Consider the following 20411-nt stretch of genomic DNA (forward strand, 5'->3'; position numbering starts at 1 on the left):
CTAAACAATAAAAAATAGTAAATAACTAGTGGGGCGTATGGCATCGTGCCTTAAGGCAAATTGCTGGAACTTTCCATATTTTTGACTTTTTTTACAAGATCTCCGAAACCGCTCGACCTGCCTTCATGAAAATTTGATCAATTCTTCATCTTGTCAATACAAGTAAAATGTTTTTTGAATTATTAAAATCGGACGCTCCGTTCTCTTGAAAACTGAGTTACCGTTTGTCTCACTTTTTGCCCCGTATCTTCGAAACGGCTAGACCTGCTTAATAGCAATCGAATGTTTTTTGAATAATTGAAATCGATTGAACAGTGTTCTCAAAATCGTCGACGAAAATTTACAACCGCACACCCACACAGATTCACACAAACAGTTACAAACACACACATACATCCATTTTTTTCTAAGGTATGCCAAAATGTTCAAAAACCTCTGAAACGATTTTCGATTTTTTTGCGATTACTATAACTTACCCTACGGGAAGTTAAAATGCAAATTCAGTTGAAAAAAGTAATTTTACAATAGATAAATTAAATAAACAGATTTTCCAAATCAGCTGATGAATATTTCTGACAAAATACCAGATCAAATTTATATATATACAGTGTTACTTCTGTAAAAAATGTACTTATAAAATTTATATTTTGCATTGGTTGAATAATATACTTATTATTTTGTAAAGTCTCTTCAAAATTAAAATAAGACTTTAGACTTGTTTGCCTCCTAGCCGTCTCAATTTACCCCGCATATAGGGTGAGAAAAACTAAGGTACAAATTTCTTCGATGATGAATTAACTAGGAGTTTTACTTAACATGCCCCTATAGTTGTTTGTTTGATATGCGTTATTTGTTGTTATATTATTGGTTTGGTTTTTAAAGAAATAAATTTACAATTGTTATTGAAATTTTAAAAAATATATTCTAAATATAGCGTATTTGTCATTTATTATTATCAAAGATAATAGTTTTGTTATTGTCAATGACTTGATTAGATTCAAATAACAAAACTAACTAATGCAGATTGAATAAACGATATACTTTTCTATTATCAGTTGGAAAATTTAAATAATTAAAAGTATTAAAATGTATTAAATTATTCATCCGATTTTGATTTTGTATCAAAAATAAAAGAGTTTACTAAAGAGTTTAAATAATCATGAATGCTTATTTTCATGTTCATAATTAGGGACATTTTATTTGAATTATTTTTTTATTATAACATACAAAAATTTGAATAACACAATTGGATTCAAATTTGTAAAACAAATTTATATTATAAATTAAATAAATATGATAAATTGAAACCCGATAAAAATATTGTTTCTGTGATCTTAATCTTAAAGAAAGATATCTTAACTGGCGCGTGCCTCTGGATAAGTTAATCTTCTAAAATCTGGTTTTTCAAGAAGATATTTGATACTGAAAAAACAATAACAACCAATTTGTTATTTGATAATACGGATGACATATTTTCTTATTCGTATATATAATATAATGAAATACACAGATATTATATAGATGAAATAAGATAAGAATTGATCGCAATTGCAAAGGTGTTACAGAAGGTGTCGTAAGTATGACTAGCATAATTAATAAATAAAACTGCCTAATTTAATGACTGCGACTAAAATTAAGAACATAGAAATCGAAGCCTAATCACTACCATTATTTGCATTTATAACTGACCAGATTAAATTTTACAATAACCGACAGATATTTATATCACATTGGTTCAAATTTTCAAATGTTTTATTAATGATAAACAGTATGAGCTAATTCGAAACAAGAGGTTAACTAAAATGTTTTTTCATAAATTATTTATTGGTAATTAGTAGTTAGGTACTATTTAACTTATGCAAAGTTAATAAATAATAACAGAAGAAAATATAAAAAGTGCTATTAAGTATTTTATATTGCCACTTCATACCGCAGTACGCAAAATTCAATAAATTTTCAAAATATTCGGAACGATATATTGAACAGCCAAATGTTTGTTACTTATAAGTAACTTAAGGTTATTCATGAAGCTAATTATTTTCTTTTATCGCATAATGAGTATAAGTAATTTGTTTCTATATAGTTTAAACTCATACAATTTTATAACTTACTATTTAATCTGGCAGCTTCATTCTTCAGTTGCACATATTCAGTATATAAGTCTCTGACTGGAGCTCCTGCAATTTTTCTCCATTGTTCCCAAACATATTTTAATTCCTCTGGATCTCGACTCTTAGAGAATATTTCAGTTATTTCTGAAACGAAAAGGATCAATTATTTAACAAAACAACACATATAGAGAAGCGGTTGCAAGAAAATATATATTCGATTTCATGAGAAGGTGCAATTTGATATCTTTGTTTGGAAAAGCCATGTGGTTTTATTTTAAGATCGCTTTTAATAAATACTAGATACTGTATATGATATGCAATTTATATAATTTTATATACACACATATCAAAATAAATTAATTTATTAATTAGTTTTACAAATTAAAATGATTGTCTTGTTATAAATAATATGAGTTGGTACATTATTACATTGCTTTGAACTTTAACTGTATGAGATAATTGAAAAATCAGTAAAAAAAATTATATTTTACTGAATTACCTGGTTCAAGGGCCAAATCACATTTTTCGTGATCATGAAAACTGCAGATTTTTCCTGTAGCATAGTTTGTCTTCATTTTGTTCAAAACTTCTTGTAAACGATCATATTTTTCTGCGGGAAGAATTTCATCTCCAAGATCAGTATGGAATTTGAATTGCCTTTTTAAATCTTCGTTGGAAAATTGACGCCAATTGAACTTTGAAGCTTGCAAAGCTTGTGCTTTTTGATAAACTGCATGTTCTGCATTTAATTTGCTCTGTAGGAAAAAAGTATATGATTTTACAATTTATCATTCAATTTCTTATTACTTATTTATACTAATCGAATTTGAATGTAATCGAACTTGTATCAACCTTGCACTCATTGTATTTGATTTTTATTCTTTAATTATATAATTAATATTTTTACTGTTATTCTCATATTTTATTAAGATTTATTTCTTTAACATCGGCACCAAATTACTTTTTTAACAGGCACATTATAATATCATTCGTATTAATTATAAGAATATATTCTAAAATTCAAACCAAATAAATTTTAATTTTTTACATTATATTGTAAATGAAAATAGGAGGAGAGGAGGAAAATAGGAGGAGATATTATATTTTTAGCATATTGAAAATAATAGTAAACAATTTTATTAATAATAATTGTCATAGTTCACATTTTAATCGTAATATTTATAAACAAAACCATTGAAATTTCAGAAAGCATTTTGATAAGCTTTGTAATATATTAAAGAGCAATTCTCAAGATTACTCGTAACAACATATATCATCAAAAATATATAATTTGTCACGATATATTTGATAGCATATGATCTACGTAAAATTTCAATTTATGTTTAAATTCCAACTATCTAATCATCCAATCTATATAAAGCAAATTTTCCAGATGACTACAAAAATTGGCTTATCTTCAGATCATGATTAGTAAAACTTTTTATACAGATCAAAGTAATCATTCTTATGCAATAACATATCTATAACAGGATCTTATCAAAAATTATATTATTCGAATTCTTATTAACTTCCCGAAGGAGAAGTTTATGTTTTCATCAAAAAATCCGATTCGCTAATTTTATGTTTTCTCGACGTTTCAAGCCATTCGGAATCGAATGAGACCAAATTTGGAAAAAGTATGTGTGTGTGTGTGTGTGTGTGTGTGTGTGTGTGTATGTGAATAGATTTTTTGCCGTAAATCGACGTTTTCTCGAAAACGGCTGGGTCGATTTCAAAAATTTAAGAGCCATTCGATGTATCTCGACGAGAACTATTGTTTGTCAGTTTTGTGCGACGATCGGCCAAGCCGTTTCTTTATAAATGGTAGAAAAGTGAAAAATTTTTCGTCTACGTTTTAGCCCGCAATTCTGAATCGATTTTGAAAATTCAAAAACCGTTCGAAAGATATTGGTTGGGAATCGTGCTGATTAGTTTTTGGTAGAGATCGGCCGGGCCGTTTTCTTGTAATAAAGTTTTAAAAAAAAAAATTTCGACGATTTTTATGATTATTTTTTTGACGATAGATACCATAGTCTTCTAGATCATACTAAAATATTACGGCCTTACGACAACTGGTTCAGCTTTAAAAATTCGTCAAAGTTTGCAAAAATCAGTATGGTCTTTTTGGCATTTGTCAAAATTAGACTTTTGATCGACGTTTTCTCAAAAACGCCTGAACCGATTTTAGAAATTTAAAAGCCATTTGATGTATTTCGGTGAGGACTATCGTTTGTCAGTTTTGTGCAACGATCTGACAAGCCGTTTCTTTGTAATTCGAAAAAACTTTGCGTCCACATTTAAGCTCATCCTACCGAACCGATTTTAAAAAATCAAAAACTGTTCGAAAGATATTAGTTGGGAATGATACTGATTAATTTTAGGTGAAAATCTACCGAGCCGTTTTCTTGTAATTAACTGTTGAAAAAAAGTGTTAAATTTTCGACGACATTTAAGCTCATCCTACCGAACCGATTTTAAAAAATCAAAAACTGTTCGAAAGATATTAGTTGGGAATGATACTGATTAATTTTAGGTGAAAATCTACCGAGCCGTTTTCTTGTAATTAACTGTTGAAAAAAAGTGTTAAATTTTCGTCGATATTTAAGCTCATCCTACCGAACCGATTTTAAAAAATCAAAAACTGTTAGAAAGATATTAGTTGGGAATGATACTGATTAATTTTAGGTGAAAATCTACCGAGCCGTTTTTTTGTAATTAACTGTTGAAAAAAAGTGTTAAATTTTCGTCGATATTTAAGCTCATCCTACCGAACCGATTTTAAAAAATCAAAAACTGTTCGAAAGATATTAGTTGGGAATGATACTGATTAATTTTAGGTGAAAATCTACCGAGCCGTTTTCTTGTAATTAACTGTTGAAAAAAAGTGTTAAATTTTCGTCGATATTTAAGCTCATCCTACCGAACCGATTTTAAAATATCAAAAACTGTTCGAAAGATATTAGTTGGGAATGATACTGATTAATTTTAGGTGAAAATCTACCGAGCCGTTTTCTTGTAATTAACTGTTGAAAAAAAAATTTAAGCCGATTTTCATGGAACTTTTTTTTGGCGATATACATCATGGTCTTATAGAACTTACTGTAATATTATGGCCTTACGACAAGTAGTTTAATTTTACAAATTCGTCAAAGTTTGCTAAAATTATTATCGTTTTTTTTGAAAGTAGGATTGATAAAGTATATTATTTACACATTTTTTTGATTAAGTCGCTTATTTACACATATCGGGAAGTTCATGTAACTTGCCTCAAGGCTAAATACCAAACCAACTAGTTTAAATATGGTTCAACAAACTGTAGGAAACACATAAAAATTGTCAATTTATGATTTGAAATATTAGATTTTAAATCAAGTATGAGAAATCTTTTTGACGTACTGATTAGTTTTAGGCAAAGGCAGGTTGGGCGTTTAGAAGGTACGGGGCAAAAAGTGCAAAAAATGTCAAAGGGGGCGTCCATTAATCACGTGAGCGGGTTTTTAAGGATTTTTGAATCCCCCCCCCATTGGTGATACATGGTGTTATTCAAAATTAACCCCCCTTTAGTTACGTGATAAAACTGTAAATTTTTTGAATTTGTTTGAGAATGTTTGATTTTTTTAAAAAAAGTCAGTTAAAAAATAAATACACGTGATATCTTACTATACCCCTCCCTCCCCCACTTGATATTTCGTGATTTTTTGTCAACCCCCCCCCCCTTCTCCAATAAACCTCACGTGATTAATGGACGCTCCCAAAGCAGTTCTTGCTAGAACGGAGTGTGCGATTTGGATTATTCTAAAAACATTTTACTTATATTGATGGAATGAGGAAATTGTTAAATTATTGAAAAGGCAGCCAGTGGTTTCGACGAACCAATTAAAAAATGCAATAAGGCAATCAAAAATTATCATTAGACATATGCACATCATATTATCAGATATTTTATAGAGATTTTTATAAATATTACAAATTTTGTTTACGTTTCTATGGGTCCGTACCGTTAGACGGTGGCGCATACGCGCTTCGATATTTCGTCTCTAAAATAGCTACGCCGCTCTGAAAAAATTAATTATTCTCAAAATAATTTGAAGCTTTTAAATATGTTAAATGACGGTACGGGCAGTTATACAGTAATTTGCTTTAAGGCTTGACTTCCACTTACCTCATTATTTGAATTTTCGTCAGTGATATTTGTAGCATATGCCCAAGCCACTTCTGAAAGCCTGTAATTCCAATCGATATTAGGTTGTTCAATTGATTGCAAAAAACTTGCGGCTTCGACTTCTTCTTGCTCCAAATTTGGATCCGAAGCAAAAGCCAGCGCCACAAATAGCGCCGAACACAAAATCAGCCTCATCATTCAGTCTTCTGATTAAGTATTTCTAGATTCTGTTTAATCTTTCCTGCAAAAATGGAATTTAATGTGTTAATAATGGGCATTTGAATGTGAAAAATGTAATATTATAGTCCGGTTCTTTCCGTATAATCTGTCAACTTCCTACTTATTGCTGATTGTAAGATAAAATAATACAATTTGCTTATATTTCATAATCTTTAAATATTAAAAATCAATTAGATGACATAAGAGCGCAGAATTTCTTGATGACATTATCTAAGTTGATTTCATTGGTTCTTGCTTATTTTAAGATAACAAAAAGACATATTTTTCGATATGAAGAAATAGAAGACATGGGATTCAGTTCTGCAGCATTTTACATAGCACATTTTGTACCAAGGAAAAATCACTGTCTTTGGGTAAGCTCATTGATATATTGAATTTATTTTTTTGGTTGAGAACACTGTTGTTTAATTTACAACATCCTAATAAAATTATCAAATAGGTATTGAAATGTTTTATAACGTGTATTGTTAAGTTAGATTCAACACTTCTTTCAAATAGCTTTTATAAAAACTTAAAAATGGGTAAAAAGGATCAACTGAGCCATTACACTGACACAGATGCACACAATAAAATATTGTAAATAATAAATAGAATAGATTATATAGAGGTAAACAAAATACCAGATCAGAGTTATATACAGTGTAATCCCTGTAAAAAATGCACCCAAGAAATTTATATTTTGCATTTGTTGAATAACGAAGCTTTTATTTAGTAAAATCCCTTTAAAATTGAAAGGGGACTGGGTTCGGAGTACCGCCTACGGGGTAAAAAGAACAAGGCAATGATGTTTTAAAAAACAGCAAAAAAACACATTTCTACAATTATGAATTACCTGGGAATTTTATTGAGTATAGTCAGATAGTTGTTTGTTTGATGTGTGTAATTGCTGTAATATAATTGGTTTGGTTTTCACAATATAATTGCTCAAAGTCAAATTGGACCTTTGTACCCCGCCCTACCCTATTTTAATTTACTGATCATCGTAACATTGTATTTCTTCGATTTATATATATACATATGCATAATTTTCTGAAAAAAATTAAGAGATGAATATTTAATTTAAGAGAAGAACGGTTTTGGATACCTTAAAAACCATTAATTTTGGTAGAACTGTTGCAATTTTTATTTCATAAATTTTAACGTTAAAAATTCGGTAAGTATGAGCTTTTAATTCTAATTGTTTCTATCCAAATTAAAATTGAGGGTCTTCATTTTTTCAAAAAAGTAATTAAATTAGTAAATGTTAAATATACCACACCTTTGGTAATTTACATAAATATTTAGAACGCAGTTTCGTAAATCTGTCATTTTATATATTTTGTAAATTTGAAGATTATCCTAGATCGTATTACATGCAGAAGATTTATTACACATACAAAAATGATGAAATTACAATTGTGTATTTCAATAATTGCTGTTAAATAGAACTACTGTCTTACAGGCGCTACCTTAGAACAATTTATCTCAATCATTTCATATAAATCATGCAAGTAATAAAATTTAATTGCTTATAACGCCATAAAATTAGAATGATATTGTGTTGGTAATTTATAGTATTATCAATTGCAATAAAAACGTTTTAAATGTCTTTTTACAGCATTAGCTACCTCGATATATTCACTTACAATATCTTTAATGATTTTATGGTAAAATGTTTTAATATGAAACTGATACAAAACCGGCTTTCATTTGATAATGATGAAAATAAAAAATAAAAGCAACAAAAACTCTCCGAACCGATGCAACTGGTTTAACTCGAATTATTAAAAAGATCAACGACCGAACATTAGGTTTTAATTTTAAGTTCGATTTTTTTTTTATAGTTATTAAATTTCCATGTAATAATCCTTTGGCAGTCATATTTTTTTGCTTGGTAAAGGGATAACACAATTTTGTTTGTATTTTGCGAAAAAGCGGCTCAGTGTGTAATCAAATAGTCCTGCAGATTTTATTATTTTTTTGTTCAGATTTTAATTTTGTTAGATAATTCATGGAAATCTAATTTTTTAATAGTTTATCTACATAAATAATTTATATAGTACCTTTCCCTTAGCACATGATACTGCACTTAAAGTTCACCACAGTTTCAAAATAAGTATTTATTAAATTTTTCACTAAATTTCTATTTGCAATCATTAGCACTTCATATTATATAAATTAAACTTCTGCTATTAAAACAACATGTATATCTAACAAAAATTAAGAAATAATAAACATGATTATCAAATCATTTTCAATAATCAAAACAAACATGAACTCTTCCAATCATTAAAATACGTAATAGATAAAGTTGCCAATTTATGTGTTTTTAAACAAGAAATTAATCGAAGTCAGACAAATATAATTTATATTGAGCATATTTTGTCTCCAATGGCTAAAATATTTATAATCTTGAATAGTTTATTTATTTGCAATGAATTCATTATTAAATTTGTCACGTCTTTGTAAAGCAAACGTCTCGTGAAATTCAATGATGAAAACTGACATTTGTATGAATTCAATGTCAATTCATGGCGATTTGCAAGTAGAATATAAAATATAGAGAATAGTTTGCCAGAAGGAAATGTTAGGATTTTTTCAAAAAAAAAATGAAATAAATGATCGTTATAAAAAAATAATCATCCTGATGCGATGCAATAAAATTTATTCAAATATTTCCTTCAAATCAGAATTTAAAAAAAAAATATATATATATATTTCTAACTTTGCGTAGGTAAGTTACTCGTATAGTAATTGCAAAATAAAAATTTACATTTCAGTATATCTTTAGATTACCTTCAGAATATTTTGGTATACCTTAGAAAAATTAAATGTATGTGTATCAATGTATATATGTGTGGAAACAATTTTATTTTAAATGTTTCAAAAAGCATTCGATTCCTAATGACGGATAGTGCAAATTAGATTTGGCAGGTTCAGCCGATTCGGAATTCATTATTAAATTGCAGCAAAAGGTGAAGAAAATGATAATTCAAATATTCTACTTTATAAATATTCATTTAAATTAATAATAATTTGTAATGATCATTTTTAACAACCAAGTGGCTGTTTTAATCTCCGAAGTCGCTGGAATTGCCTTCGCAAAATGTAATCAGTTTTTCGTCAATTTAATTAAATTTTTATTTTTAGTAGTTAGTAAATGTAAAAGTAACCTATTAAATTTGTTATATATGTAATGATAAATTAAAAATGAATATGTAAATATAAATTAAAAATTATTAAAAATATGGATAAGGGTATTTCTGGCATTTCTGGCAAGGGTCAAAACAATTTATGACTTTGTTTCAGTGTTGAAATAAGAGAAATATATAAAGTTTTTTGAGGAAAGTATAATTAAAACAATAATTAATCAATTACTTAAAACTCAAATTTTTATTGTAGTTAATTTTAAAATAACATTGTAAATAAGTTAAAAAATCTTAAACTTAAAAAAAACATATATGTATTTATAAAAAATAAACTTACTAATGTGTTAAATAATTGTGTATTACCAGTAACTAATAGTAAATAAATTATAATATTATTTTTAGAAATTAATATAGCCTACATAGTAATATATTTTACTGAAAAATAACACACTCTACAATGTCTCTAAATAAGTATACGCATTACTTATATATTTATGTTCCATTTTACAACCTGCAAGAATATTATATAACCAGCAACGACATGTCAGAAGACCATAAATCTTAGTTTTATAATAGAAAAAAAAGTTATCTTGACAACAAAAAATATTTCTTGAATCTCCATCCAAATTTACAGTATCTCTATTTTCTCAAACAATGTCTGAATCTATTTGAAACCAGACAAAAAAGTGCCTAATGCATTATTGCATTAGGCATAATAATTTACAAAATTATATTAAAAATAAAAAATACTGTAATGAATAAATATGCAGGTGATTGATAACTTGCAACAGATTACCTACACATAAGAATTGAAATCATTAATTTTGTAGAATTTCACATAGTCGATCAAGAAAAGAAGAAAAATGGTATATTTCTGAAAAAATTTTAAGAAAGGTTTTAAGTTTCATGATTGAATCGGTACTTGAAGTAAGCAAGAATAAAATATATTAAATCAAAGAATCCATCTTTAAGCAGTGATGGAGTATATGATCATTGTAAACAATATACCACACCAATAAATTTTCAAAAAGCTCATTAAGAAATTAAAAAAAAATTTATTGCTTTTATCTAATTTAACGTTTAATAGTATTTAACAAATTTGGCTACAGTATAAAATTAAAAATGAAAAAAAAAAACAAATGTCAATGTTTTTTTTAGATGTATACTATGTTTCTTACTTTTGTCACTCAAGTTGTCAGATTATAAGCTTGTTTCCAAGAAAAGCGGCTTTTTGAATTGCTGCTTCTAGTTTTATTTAAAAGTCTCTAATTATTGAACTTTTTAGAATATTTGCTTAAAGTCACAAATACTGATTACTTTATTCAAAACCTTCCTTTTTTCATTTGTTTTGTTTATTTTATTCATACAATATAAATTAATAAAACTGAAAATTTCCTCATTTTAAACTTTCCGTAGGGTTAGTTATAGTAATGGCCCAAGAATTGAAAAATTTTGGATATCTTCACGTTTGAGAAGTTTCTGAACATTTTGACATACCTCAGAAAAAATGAATGTGTGCGTGTTTGTGTGTGTGTATGTGTGGAGACAGTTTTTCGTCAACGATTTCGGGCGTACGGAATATCTGATATGAATGGTTAAAAAAAATCGATTTCTATTGATGGGGAGACTAGTTTTTGACGAAGACAGTTCCAGTGGCTTCGGAGATATAGAGCAAAAAGTGTCAATCATTTCAATCAATCAATCAATCGATTTCAATAATCCAAAAAAACATTCGATTCGTAATGAGGGTAGAAGTGGTGATTAGGTTTTGACAAGGCACTGACAGTTTTTGAGAGAACTAAGCATCCGATTTGAATGATTTAAATAATTTTCTGCTTGTGTTGATGAAACGATTGCTTTTGAAGAAAGATTTATTTTTATTTTTTTTTTCAATTTTCAAAAAAAAAAATTTAATTATTGAAAAATAATTCGGATTTTAATTCTAATTCTAGCTAAAGTTCTAAACCTTACTTATATACTTCAAATAAATAATTATAACTTTGCAATTCAGTTTATATAATACTTAGAAATATTAGACAATATTCTTCATTTTCAATCCGATTGATTAAGTTTTGTTTATTTACTTTTTATAAAATAAGAATAATGAAAGTAACATTGTATATAATAATCTATTTGAAAACATTAGTTTTAATATACTTTAAACAAATAATTTCAACTTTGCAATTCAGTTTATATAATTCTTATAAATATTAGACAATGTTACAATATTTTTAGTAAACTATTTGAAAACATTTAATATTCCTCGATCATTTCGTTACGGTACGGGAAGTTCCAGTAATTTGCCTTAAGGCACGATGCCATACACCACTAGTTTCTTATGCATTTGGCTATTCACCACTAATTAATTACGCAATAATAAAAATGTTTGTTTCATTACTATTTTAATTTACTGATTAATATTATCATTAGCGTGCATAGAAATCCTTGTTTCTCTATTTCTGCAATTCAATGCAATTATGATATTCATTCATGATATAAGTGGCAATGGCACTATTATTATGAAACCGATTTTGATTCAGGATAATTATTCAAAATTATTTTATGTTTTTTGAGCTAAACTAGCGAAACTAAGCTGTATGTATATATATACAGAAGTCACGATTATAAATTTGAAATATTACATTCATTTTTTTTTTTTAATAAACATAGAGAAGAATTTCCAACTGTAAGTAGTTTGTCTCTTTATTCCCCCAACAAATATATTTTGCTCCTTTTTCTATATATTTAAACAATATTTCTTTAATGGTAAAAGATTTCTAAAACAATATTAAATGAAAAAAATTTCAAATCTAGAATAAAGTAAAAAAATACCCCGCAAATAAAACTAAGTGTTTTCTAGAGATTGATTAGAATAATGCGTATCGACTTGGATAATATTGAATTGTTCTAGTCTTATATCTCACATAAATCTGTTTATATAAGATATTGGTTAGAAATTTCTTGCCCATATTTAATTAATATTAATTGAAAATATAAGATCAAAACGTTTTTGTATTTTACTTCAACTCATAATTACATTATTTAATGAAAATGAGCTTAGTTTTGTGGTGAAAACTTTTTAATGTTTTTCATATTTTAAATGGAATTGAATAGCACGAACTATTAATAATAATATAAATATTTCATTATATAACAAATATTAACAAAAATTAATATCGTATTTAATATAATATTGAAATATAATTTTTGAGCATATGTAACAATAGAGTTTATATTATGTTTATTGTGCTAATATGTTCTGTATGCATTGTTTTAAATTATCTGGAATTTTTTAATTGTTTTTGTGTTGTTGAAGTCGTTGAATTCAAAAATTTAATAATTTTGGCTAGTCTCACCAATATAAATTAAGTCGAAGTCTGAACAATTTGATAAACCAGATTTCTAATACGTTCGATATTGAAAAAAAAATTGTTTTTGTAAGATTTTGTTAATTTTATGTAATAATATAAATAACATAATAGATCAGAATGAAAAAACGACATATTAAGTTTAACTTTAATCATAAAAAAAATTTTGCCAGGTCAAAAAAATTAATATTTTTAACGAATTCAAATAGGAACAAATTCATTAATTATTCCAACTTATATTATGGGCAAATTTACAAATCACATTTTAGATACAGAAAAATAAAATTTATCGAATTTAAATAAATTTGGGCTGTTATGAATTTAAAACAAATGCCGAAAATGACGTTTGTTAATGTTCCGGGAAATTTATGAATAAATTGATATGCATTTTGTTTAACAAAAGTATGTATATATATATATATAAATGTATATATATGTATATATAATTATATACATAATTTACTAAAAAAATTACAAAAGTAGTATTATTAAATTAAAAAAGCGTTTCAATGTCAAATTTTTTAACTATTAATTCCCAAACCTTATCAATTGAAGAAAACCGTAAAAACAAAAATATGTTTACATTTCCTTGCAAATGAAAGTTATAACTTAAGTGATAACAAAAAAATGTGGGTACATATTATCTATGATGAATAATTTGTTCGTGCAATTATTGGAAATATCGTTTACCTGTAATTTTCCTGTTCACTCACTGAACCACAGATAAAGACTGACTTTTAACAATGTGAAGAGCCATTCTTATATTCGGAGGCGATTTGTTCGTGTAGTGGAATATCGACTATGTGAATTCACAATACATTTTATACACAGGTTTTTATACGGTGATACATATAAGACGAGCTCAGGTGATTTTATTGTACATTTATATATATATATATATATATATATATATATATATATAATTATAATAGGTACCAATGTTTGCTTGCCTCTCATGATAATTTAATAAAAATTGCACAAATTTTTTAGCTTTGTCATATGCTAATGAAAAATTTAATCGAAATAAAGAAAGAAACGTTCACAAAAATACGATAATGGATCTGTTAACCAAAAATAAAAAAACTAATTGTTCCAAATATAAAACATAAATGCTTGGGATGAACAGATCTTAAAAAAATAAATTGTTTTTGCTAAATTATCATATTTCCACAATCTTAGCAATATTTCAATGGAATTAAACTAAAAATCATTTATAATTTATAATTTTTTATAATTAGTATTTATAATTAATCAAGCGAAATACAAAATGATTGAATTACTGATAACTATTACAAAATAGGGGTTTGTGTTGTTAGAGTGAAAAGCTAGGGTTGTATGTATTTTTAAATTCCGCTGGAATCTGGAAGGGACTGATCCAAAGAAAGTTTTCGGAGTGGACTACCCTTAATAAAAATATAGCATATTTTGAAGAAAAATTTAACCTTTTCTATAAGGTCAGAAAAATTTTAATCAAAAATCAGTGAAAAACGTTCACAAAAAGACCATAGTTGATCAGTTGTGGAGAATGATTGAATTAAAATAATTATTACAAATTAGAAGTTTTATAATAAGAATAGCTGTTCAGGGTTATGTGCATTTTTCAATTCAAAATTATAAAAAAATGAAATTGGTTTAAAAATATCAGAAGCAGTGTTAGGGATGAAAACTTAGGGTATATGTTTTTAATTACACTATATAACAAAATAAATTGAAAACACTTGGTCCAAAAAATTTAAAATAATCTTGAAGGTAGCCAATCCAACCACTAGCACGTAGTTATTATTATATAGTAATAGTTATAGTTTATTAAAATCGATGAAAACAATAACGCCATGACACAAAAAATTTAAATATAATACATGGGTATAGATAGATATAAGTATACATACATATTAGGTTGTCAAATATCTCCCTTCCGTCTTTTTATATTATAAACCAATAATATAATAATACAGTTTTAGAGAGTTTGACTGTTTCTTAAAGAACTATCCTAGTTAATTTTATAATCAATATTAAATGTAAAGATCTCAAAAAAGAAAACTTTAAGTGTATATAAATATCTAAATATGTATAATATATATATATATATATATATATATATATATATATATATATATATATATGTATATGTATATACCTGTTTATCTCATTATTTATTGATATCAAGTTTTGTTGAATCATTAACCGGCATGACAGCTGTTTTGGTAGAAGCAGGTTTATTAAGACAGACAAAACAAATCCAGATCTATTTAACTGTTAAGTGGTTATTTCTCATCAAACCAAAATTACTGATTAAAACAATATATATATATATATATATATATATATATATATATGTTTTGTTTTGGAGATGTGGTGGAAGAGGGTAATGTCCGAAAACACATTTGCATTTTAAGACTTCGGTTTTCATTCTTATTGCTCTATAATTTGAAATTTTGATTTATATAATGCATGTTCATTCATTATCATGGATTCATTCTTATCTTATTACTTGCTAATCGTAAGATAAAATCATTTCAAAATCTGACATATTTTGAACGTACTCAAAATTGCTAGACAACTCTAAATTTATTGAGTGTATTAACTATTTATTATAGATAAATAAGTTTAAACGAAAAAGGATAAAATTCTAAAATTTTTATTTTAAAATCATTCAACCATGTAACCTATAATTTTATGTAATCAATTAGTATAGTTTTATTTCTTAAATACTATAGAGTTTTGTATAAAAGATTAAATACAATGAAATGCATTTACTTTTAAAGTTGTGAATTTGAAGATTTAAAAAATTGTAGAATTGATCAAACATTGACCAAACTATTTCTAGTATTATTGTTATGACCAAAAATGTACAATAGTAAAGGCTACAATAATTTGCTGTTGAACCATTAAAAAATATTAAATTAGCTTTTATGCATTCTAAAACGCTTCGAAACTAATAGTCAAAGTAATATAATCTGCAAAAATACTTTGAAAAAAATATAAACATAAAATTAGACATAAAATATTTTGAACTTTGGAAATTTTAGTCTTATAGTCTATAAGTTATATATCTCAAGTACAATTCATATGTTGCATATAAAATCCTGAAAAAGTCAAAAAACACTATTTAAAGTAGAAGTCATTTGTTACCACTGGATAGGACAACTACTGGGTTGCCTCCGAAGAGCAAACAATTGAAAATAATAAAAAAAATAAATAAATAAATTTATTTATTGAATTACTCTTATTGTTAGATAATATATAGTTATACTAAAATTTATTTTATTTATATATCTGATAATAAATTAAATTTATTATTTAAAATTTAAGAAAATTGATTGATGGAGCATAAATAATTATAATAAACTCGACTCACTTTTTTGTAAATGATAGTGAATGAAAAATGGATTATGTGTATGTGATGCCGACAATTTTATTTTACTAGAAGAAAGCCTGGAAAGCAACTAGTTCCGAAAATTCGAAAATATATTCACTTTTAAAAAACTATTTGTTTTTTTAACAAAATTTCAATAAAAAAGGTAAGTCATTAAATGAAAATAAAAAAAAATAGTTTTGTATGAAATCGCGCCTTAAGGCAAATTGCTGGAACAACCCCGTACCGTATTAAAATGTACTAAGATTATTAATTGTTTTCAAGTATATTCCAATAAAAATCGTAACTTTTATTATTAGTATTTTATCGACAAAATATAAGAGCTTATAAATGTGATGATGACGTTTATATAAGTTTACATGAAAAGTAAATGAACCGAACACAATGAAGGGCAGTTAAAATGAAGAATCTTGACTCTGAATTATATAAACTATATCGCAAAATTATAATTATTTATTTTAAGTATGAAAGTAAGTTGTATAATTTTAGTAAAAATTAAAATTAAAATTTGTGTTATTTGCGATATATTGAAAAAATAAATTAAAATTTAAAATTGGAATTTAAAAAAAATGTTTTCACCAAAACAATCGTTTCGTCATTACAAAGCGAAGGCTTTTTGAATCATTCAAATCGGATCGGTTCTCTCAAAAACTGCATTTTTTGCACATTTAGCTTCGTATCTCCGACACGGCTCGACCTGTCTTTACCAAAAACTATTCACTACTTCTCATCATCACGATTTGAATGTTTTTTGAATTTGACTTAAAATTTGATGATCCGTAATTTCTATTTTCTACACTCTTTGCTCTGTATCTCCGTAACGGCTTGACCTGCTTTTGCCAAAAACAAATCAGCATTTCCTTATCTATAAAAATAGAATGTTTTTTAATCATTCACATCGGTTGATCCGTGCGCCTGAAATAGTCGATAAAAAATTCAGACACATATCATTTTTTTCTAAGGTATGCCAAAATGTTCTGAAACCTTTAAAACGTAAAGATATATAAAAAACTCTCTACGGGAAGTTAATAAAAAAATGATTAATTGAAATATATTAACGTGCTTAAATTACAAACAAAATTACTTAAATAAAGTTAAAATAATTATATAACTAATTAGATCTAAACGGTATAATACAATTTGAAGATTTATTCTTTTGTATGTAAGGAAATTTTGCAAATAGCTTATTAAACCTTCGGAAATAATTAGTTACAAATGTATATGTTGGAGACATTTTTATAAATACGGAAAGTTCTTAAGTTATCACATTTATATTTGCTATTTATTTAATACACTCAAGTTGTCTTAAGTTATTCTTTTGTGTTGCGATGATTTTGCTGTCACTGACCGCATTGAGTCCTTGAAATGTAGGTTTTCTATTTCTTTTTAATGAAACTTAGGAAATTGTGATTATTATCAATTATTTAGAAATAATTTGAACAAAAACAATATTTTGATCTGTGCCACTGCCTTTTTGCATTTAGAGAACGCTATATGTATGATTGGAACAAAAAAAAACACACTTTTGTACCGTAGTGGCAGGCATATATCTTATAATTTGTTTCTGTATTCGAAAAAATGAGGCATTTATATGTGTATATGTATTTAAATCTAAATTGGTCACTTAACAATGGTTTATATCTTAATTCATCATCAAAATAATAAATTATTAGTATAATTGAGATACATTTATACCTGGTAATATAATTGTAACATTAACTCATGAAACAAGCCCGACAAGAAATTATCAAACTATGTTGCAAAAAATGTAAAAAATCTGAATCTTTAAAGAAAACGGAAATTTGTTCATTCGTATGGACATGTAGGTAATTAATAGAGAATTAATTAATATATCAGTAAAATATTGAATTAGATTAAAAATATACTCTGAAATCTAATTTAAAACTTTGATGAATTGTAAATATATTGTATATATATATATATATATATATATATATATATATATATACTTATATAGATTACATCATGTATTTAATATTTTTGAAGAAAGGAATGTCGTACGATTGTCTTATTTATTTGTGAGATATTATTTGCATTCAGGTGCCAAAAATATTTGCAAACCGTCAATAATTACTGATTGAAATTTCGTCAAGCTTTTTAAAACTTCTACGAAAAATATAAATGTTAATGCTAATTTGCTCATTAATGTGCAGAATTGATTAGAAACAAAATAATGATGTACGTATTAACACAAATTATTAGATATATAAATAATATAATAATTTATTACAGTAATAGCAATTACAGATTGCAATTTCATTATATTACTCACAATCGGTCTATGAAAAAAATGTGTACTGAATAAATTAAATTTTACATATTTAATTAAATTCTACATAAGAACCTATAATAATTTCAAAATAAATATCAAGCAAACGAATGTCCACATATTTTTTCGTTTACTTGATTTGAATATTCAAATTTAATAAATTATTATCAATAATCATAAAATAAATTGAAAACGAGTAATTATATGATAACAAAAATTGTTTATTTATAGATCTGATATTTCAAAAATAATAACTTCCCAATTAACCAAATGCATTCAGTAGAAAAAAACTTGCATGTATAATAGGAATTAATTTATATGGTTTTATTATTATTGTTACTGTGATAATTTTTTATATTAAACATAATATCTATATTAAAATTGTTTCTTTATCGAATAATCAAAATGTTATTTTAAAATTGCGCCTGATTAAGAGAGACGAAACTTGCATATTAAATATTTTAGTAGATTTGAAGATAGTTCTATTTCAAAACATTCTAAATTGTACTTTTTTAATTTTGTGTAATTTATATAATAAACATTTCCACTATTTTTAACCCTATTTTGCAAATTTATTTAATCTTAATTAAGTGCACAAAATCTAATCATTAAGCCACAACAAAAACAGTTTGAGTAGAGCTTTTCACAAATAATTTAAGTAAACAACGATATTTATTTGGATTTATAAATAATATGTCATAACACAAGTTAAACACATAATCAGTTAATGTTTAAATTAAAAGACTATATTATGATTGTGAATAAAATTCCTCATCTTTATTATTTTTAGTATTTTTATTAAAGAAATATTAAAATATTGTTGAGATGCTGTCACCTTTCTTTACATAAGCCTTAAACCTTGAAATTCGATTAATTCTTATACTAAACTGAACCGTCGCCATATTCATATATATTACCTGCCACACCCTAAAAATAAATTCATATTAAATTTGGCATAATTTTTTTGATAATAAATTTCTCATTTTGACATACTTCTCTTAGTAGGTTCCCAACCCACAAATTCGCCATTCTTCTGATTTTCTATAACTAACCAATCATATAGAGGTTGAAAATATTCCAATATTCCACTTGCTTGCATTTTTGTTTCTCCAGTGAGTTCTTTCAATGCATATACCCAAGGTTTGGATCGACCAAGTTTCAACATATTTCTGAAATATGTATTGAACCAGAATATTTTAAGACTGCAAAACATGTTTTCTAGCAAAAGCTTCACCGACTTAAGGGGGATTGATTTTTTTAAGCCTCTAAAGCAGACTCCCCCCTTAAGTAAAAATCCAATCTGGATCTGGAGAAGCTGGTGTGAAAAGTATAGCTCGTCCAAATGATTCTAAGAATCGGTTTACAATTTATCTTGGTTTTGTTAAAAGTTGAATTTTTAACATGATTTACAGTAAGGTCACTTGTAGAAAATATATAAATATGTCAGTGCCAGAACTGGTTAGCAAAATTGTCGTACTTGGGACTTCTTATTCTGAACCCATTGCTCTAATCACTTACCTATGGATGAGTCCTTAACAGAAACCTATTTAAAAGCTTCTAAAAAAGTCTGTATTAGAAACTTACCCCAAAGCATTTCCTGCTTTAACATGTTGGTAGATGTCGCAATCCATAAGTCTCTTGGTGTCGTCTCCTGGAACGTATTCACCAGCTATTTCACAAAGTGCACGTTGGAATTGGAATTGAATTATGTAACTTACACAGTATCTAAAAATATT

The 20411-nt window shown here is 26.3% G+C and overlaps 1 protein-coding gene across 1 annotated transcript in view; it reads right to left on the minus strand.

The window, feature by feature from the left end:
• LOC113373934 (angiotensin-converting enzyme-like) overlaps positions 1-20411 on the minus strand; it is a 157772-nt gene that overhangs the window by 129634 nt on the left and 7727 nt on the right. The window contains exons 8-12 of the mRNA XM_026614200.1: positions 20260-20400; positions 19669-19844; positions 6274-6470; positions 2611-2866; positions 2112-2255 (exon numbers count right to left, since the gene is read on the minus strand). Coding sequence (XP_026469985.1) covers positions 2112-2255; positions 2611-2866; positions 6274-6470; positions 19669-19844; positions 20260-20400 — 914 coding nt within the window. The remainder of the gene's footprint in view (positions 1-2111; positions 2256-2610; positions 2867-6273; positions 6471-19668; positions 19845-20259; positions 20401-20411) is intronic.

This window comes from Ctenocephalides felis, unplaced genomic scaffold (assembly GCF_003426905.1).
Source record: "Ctenocephalides felis isolate EL2017-DRISC unplaced genomic scaffold, ASM342690v1 CF-g0.4_SCAFFOLD_01604, whole genome shotgun sequence".
Taxonomy (NCBI): domain Eukaryota; kingdom Metazoa; phylum Arthropoda; class Insecta; order Siphonaptera; family Pulicidae; genus Ctenocephalides; species Ctenocephalides felis.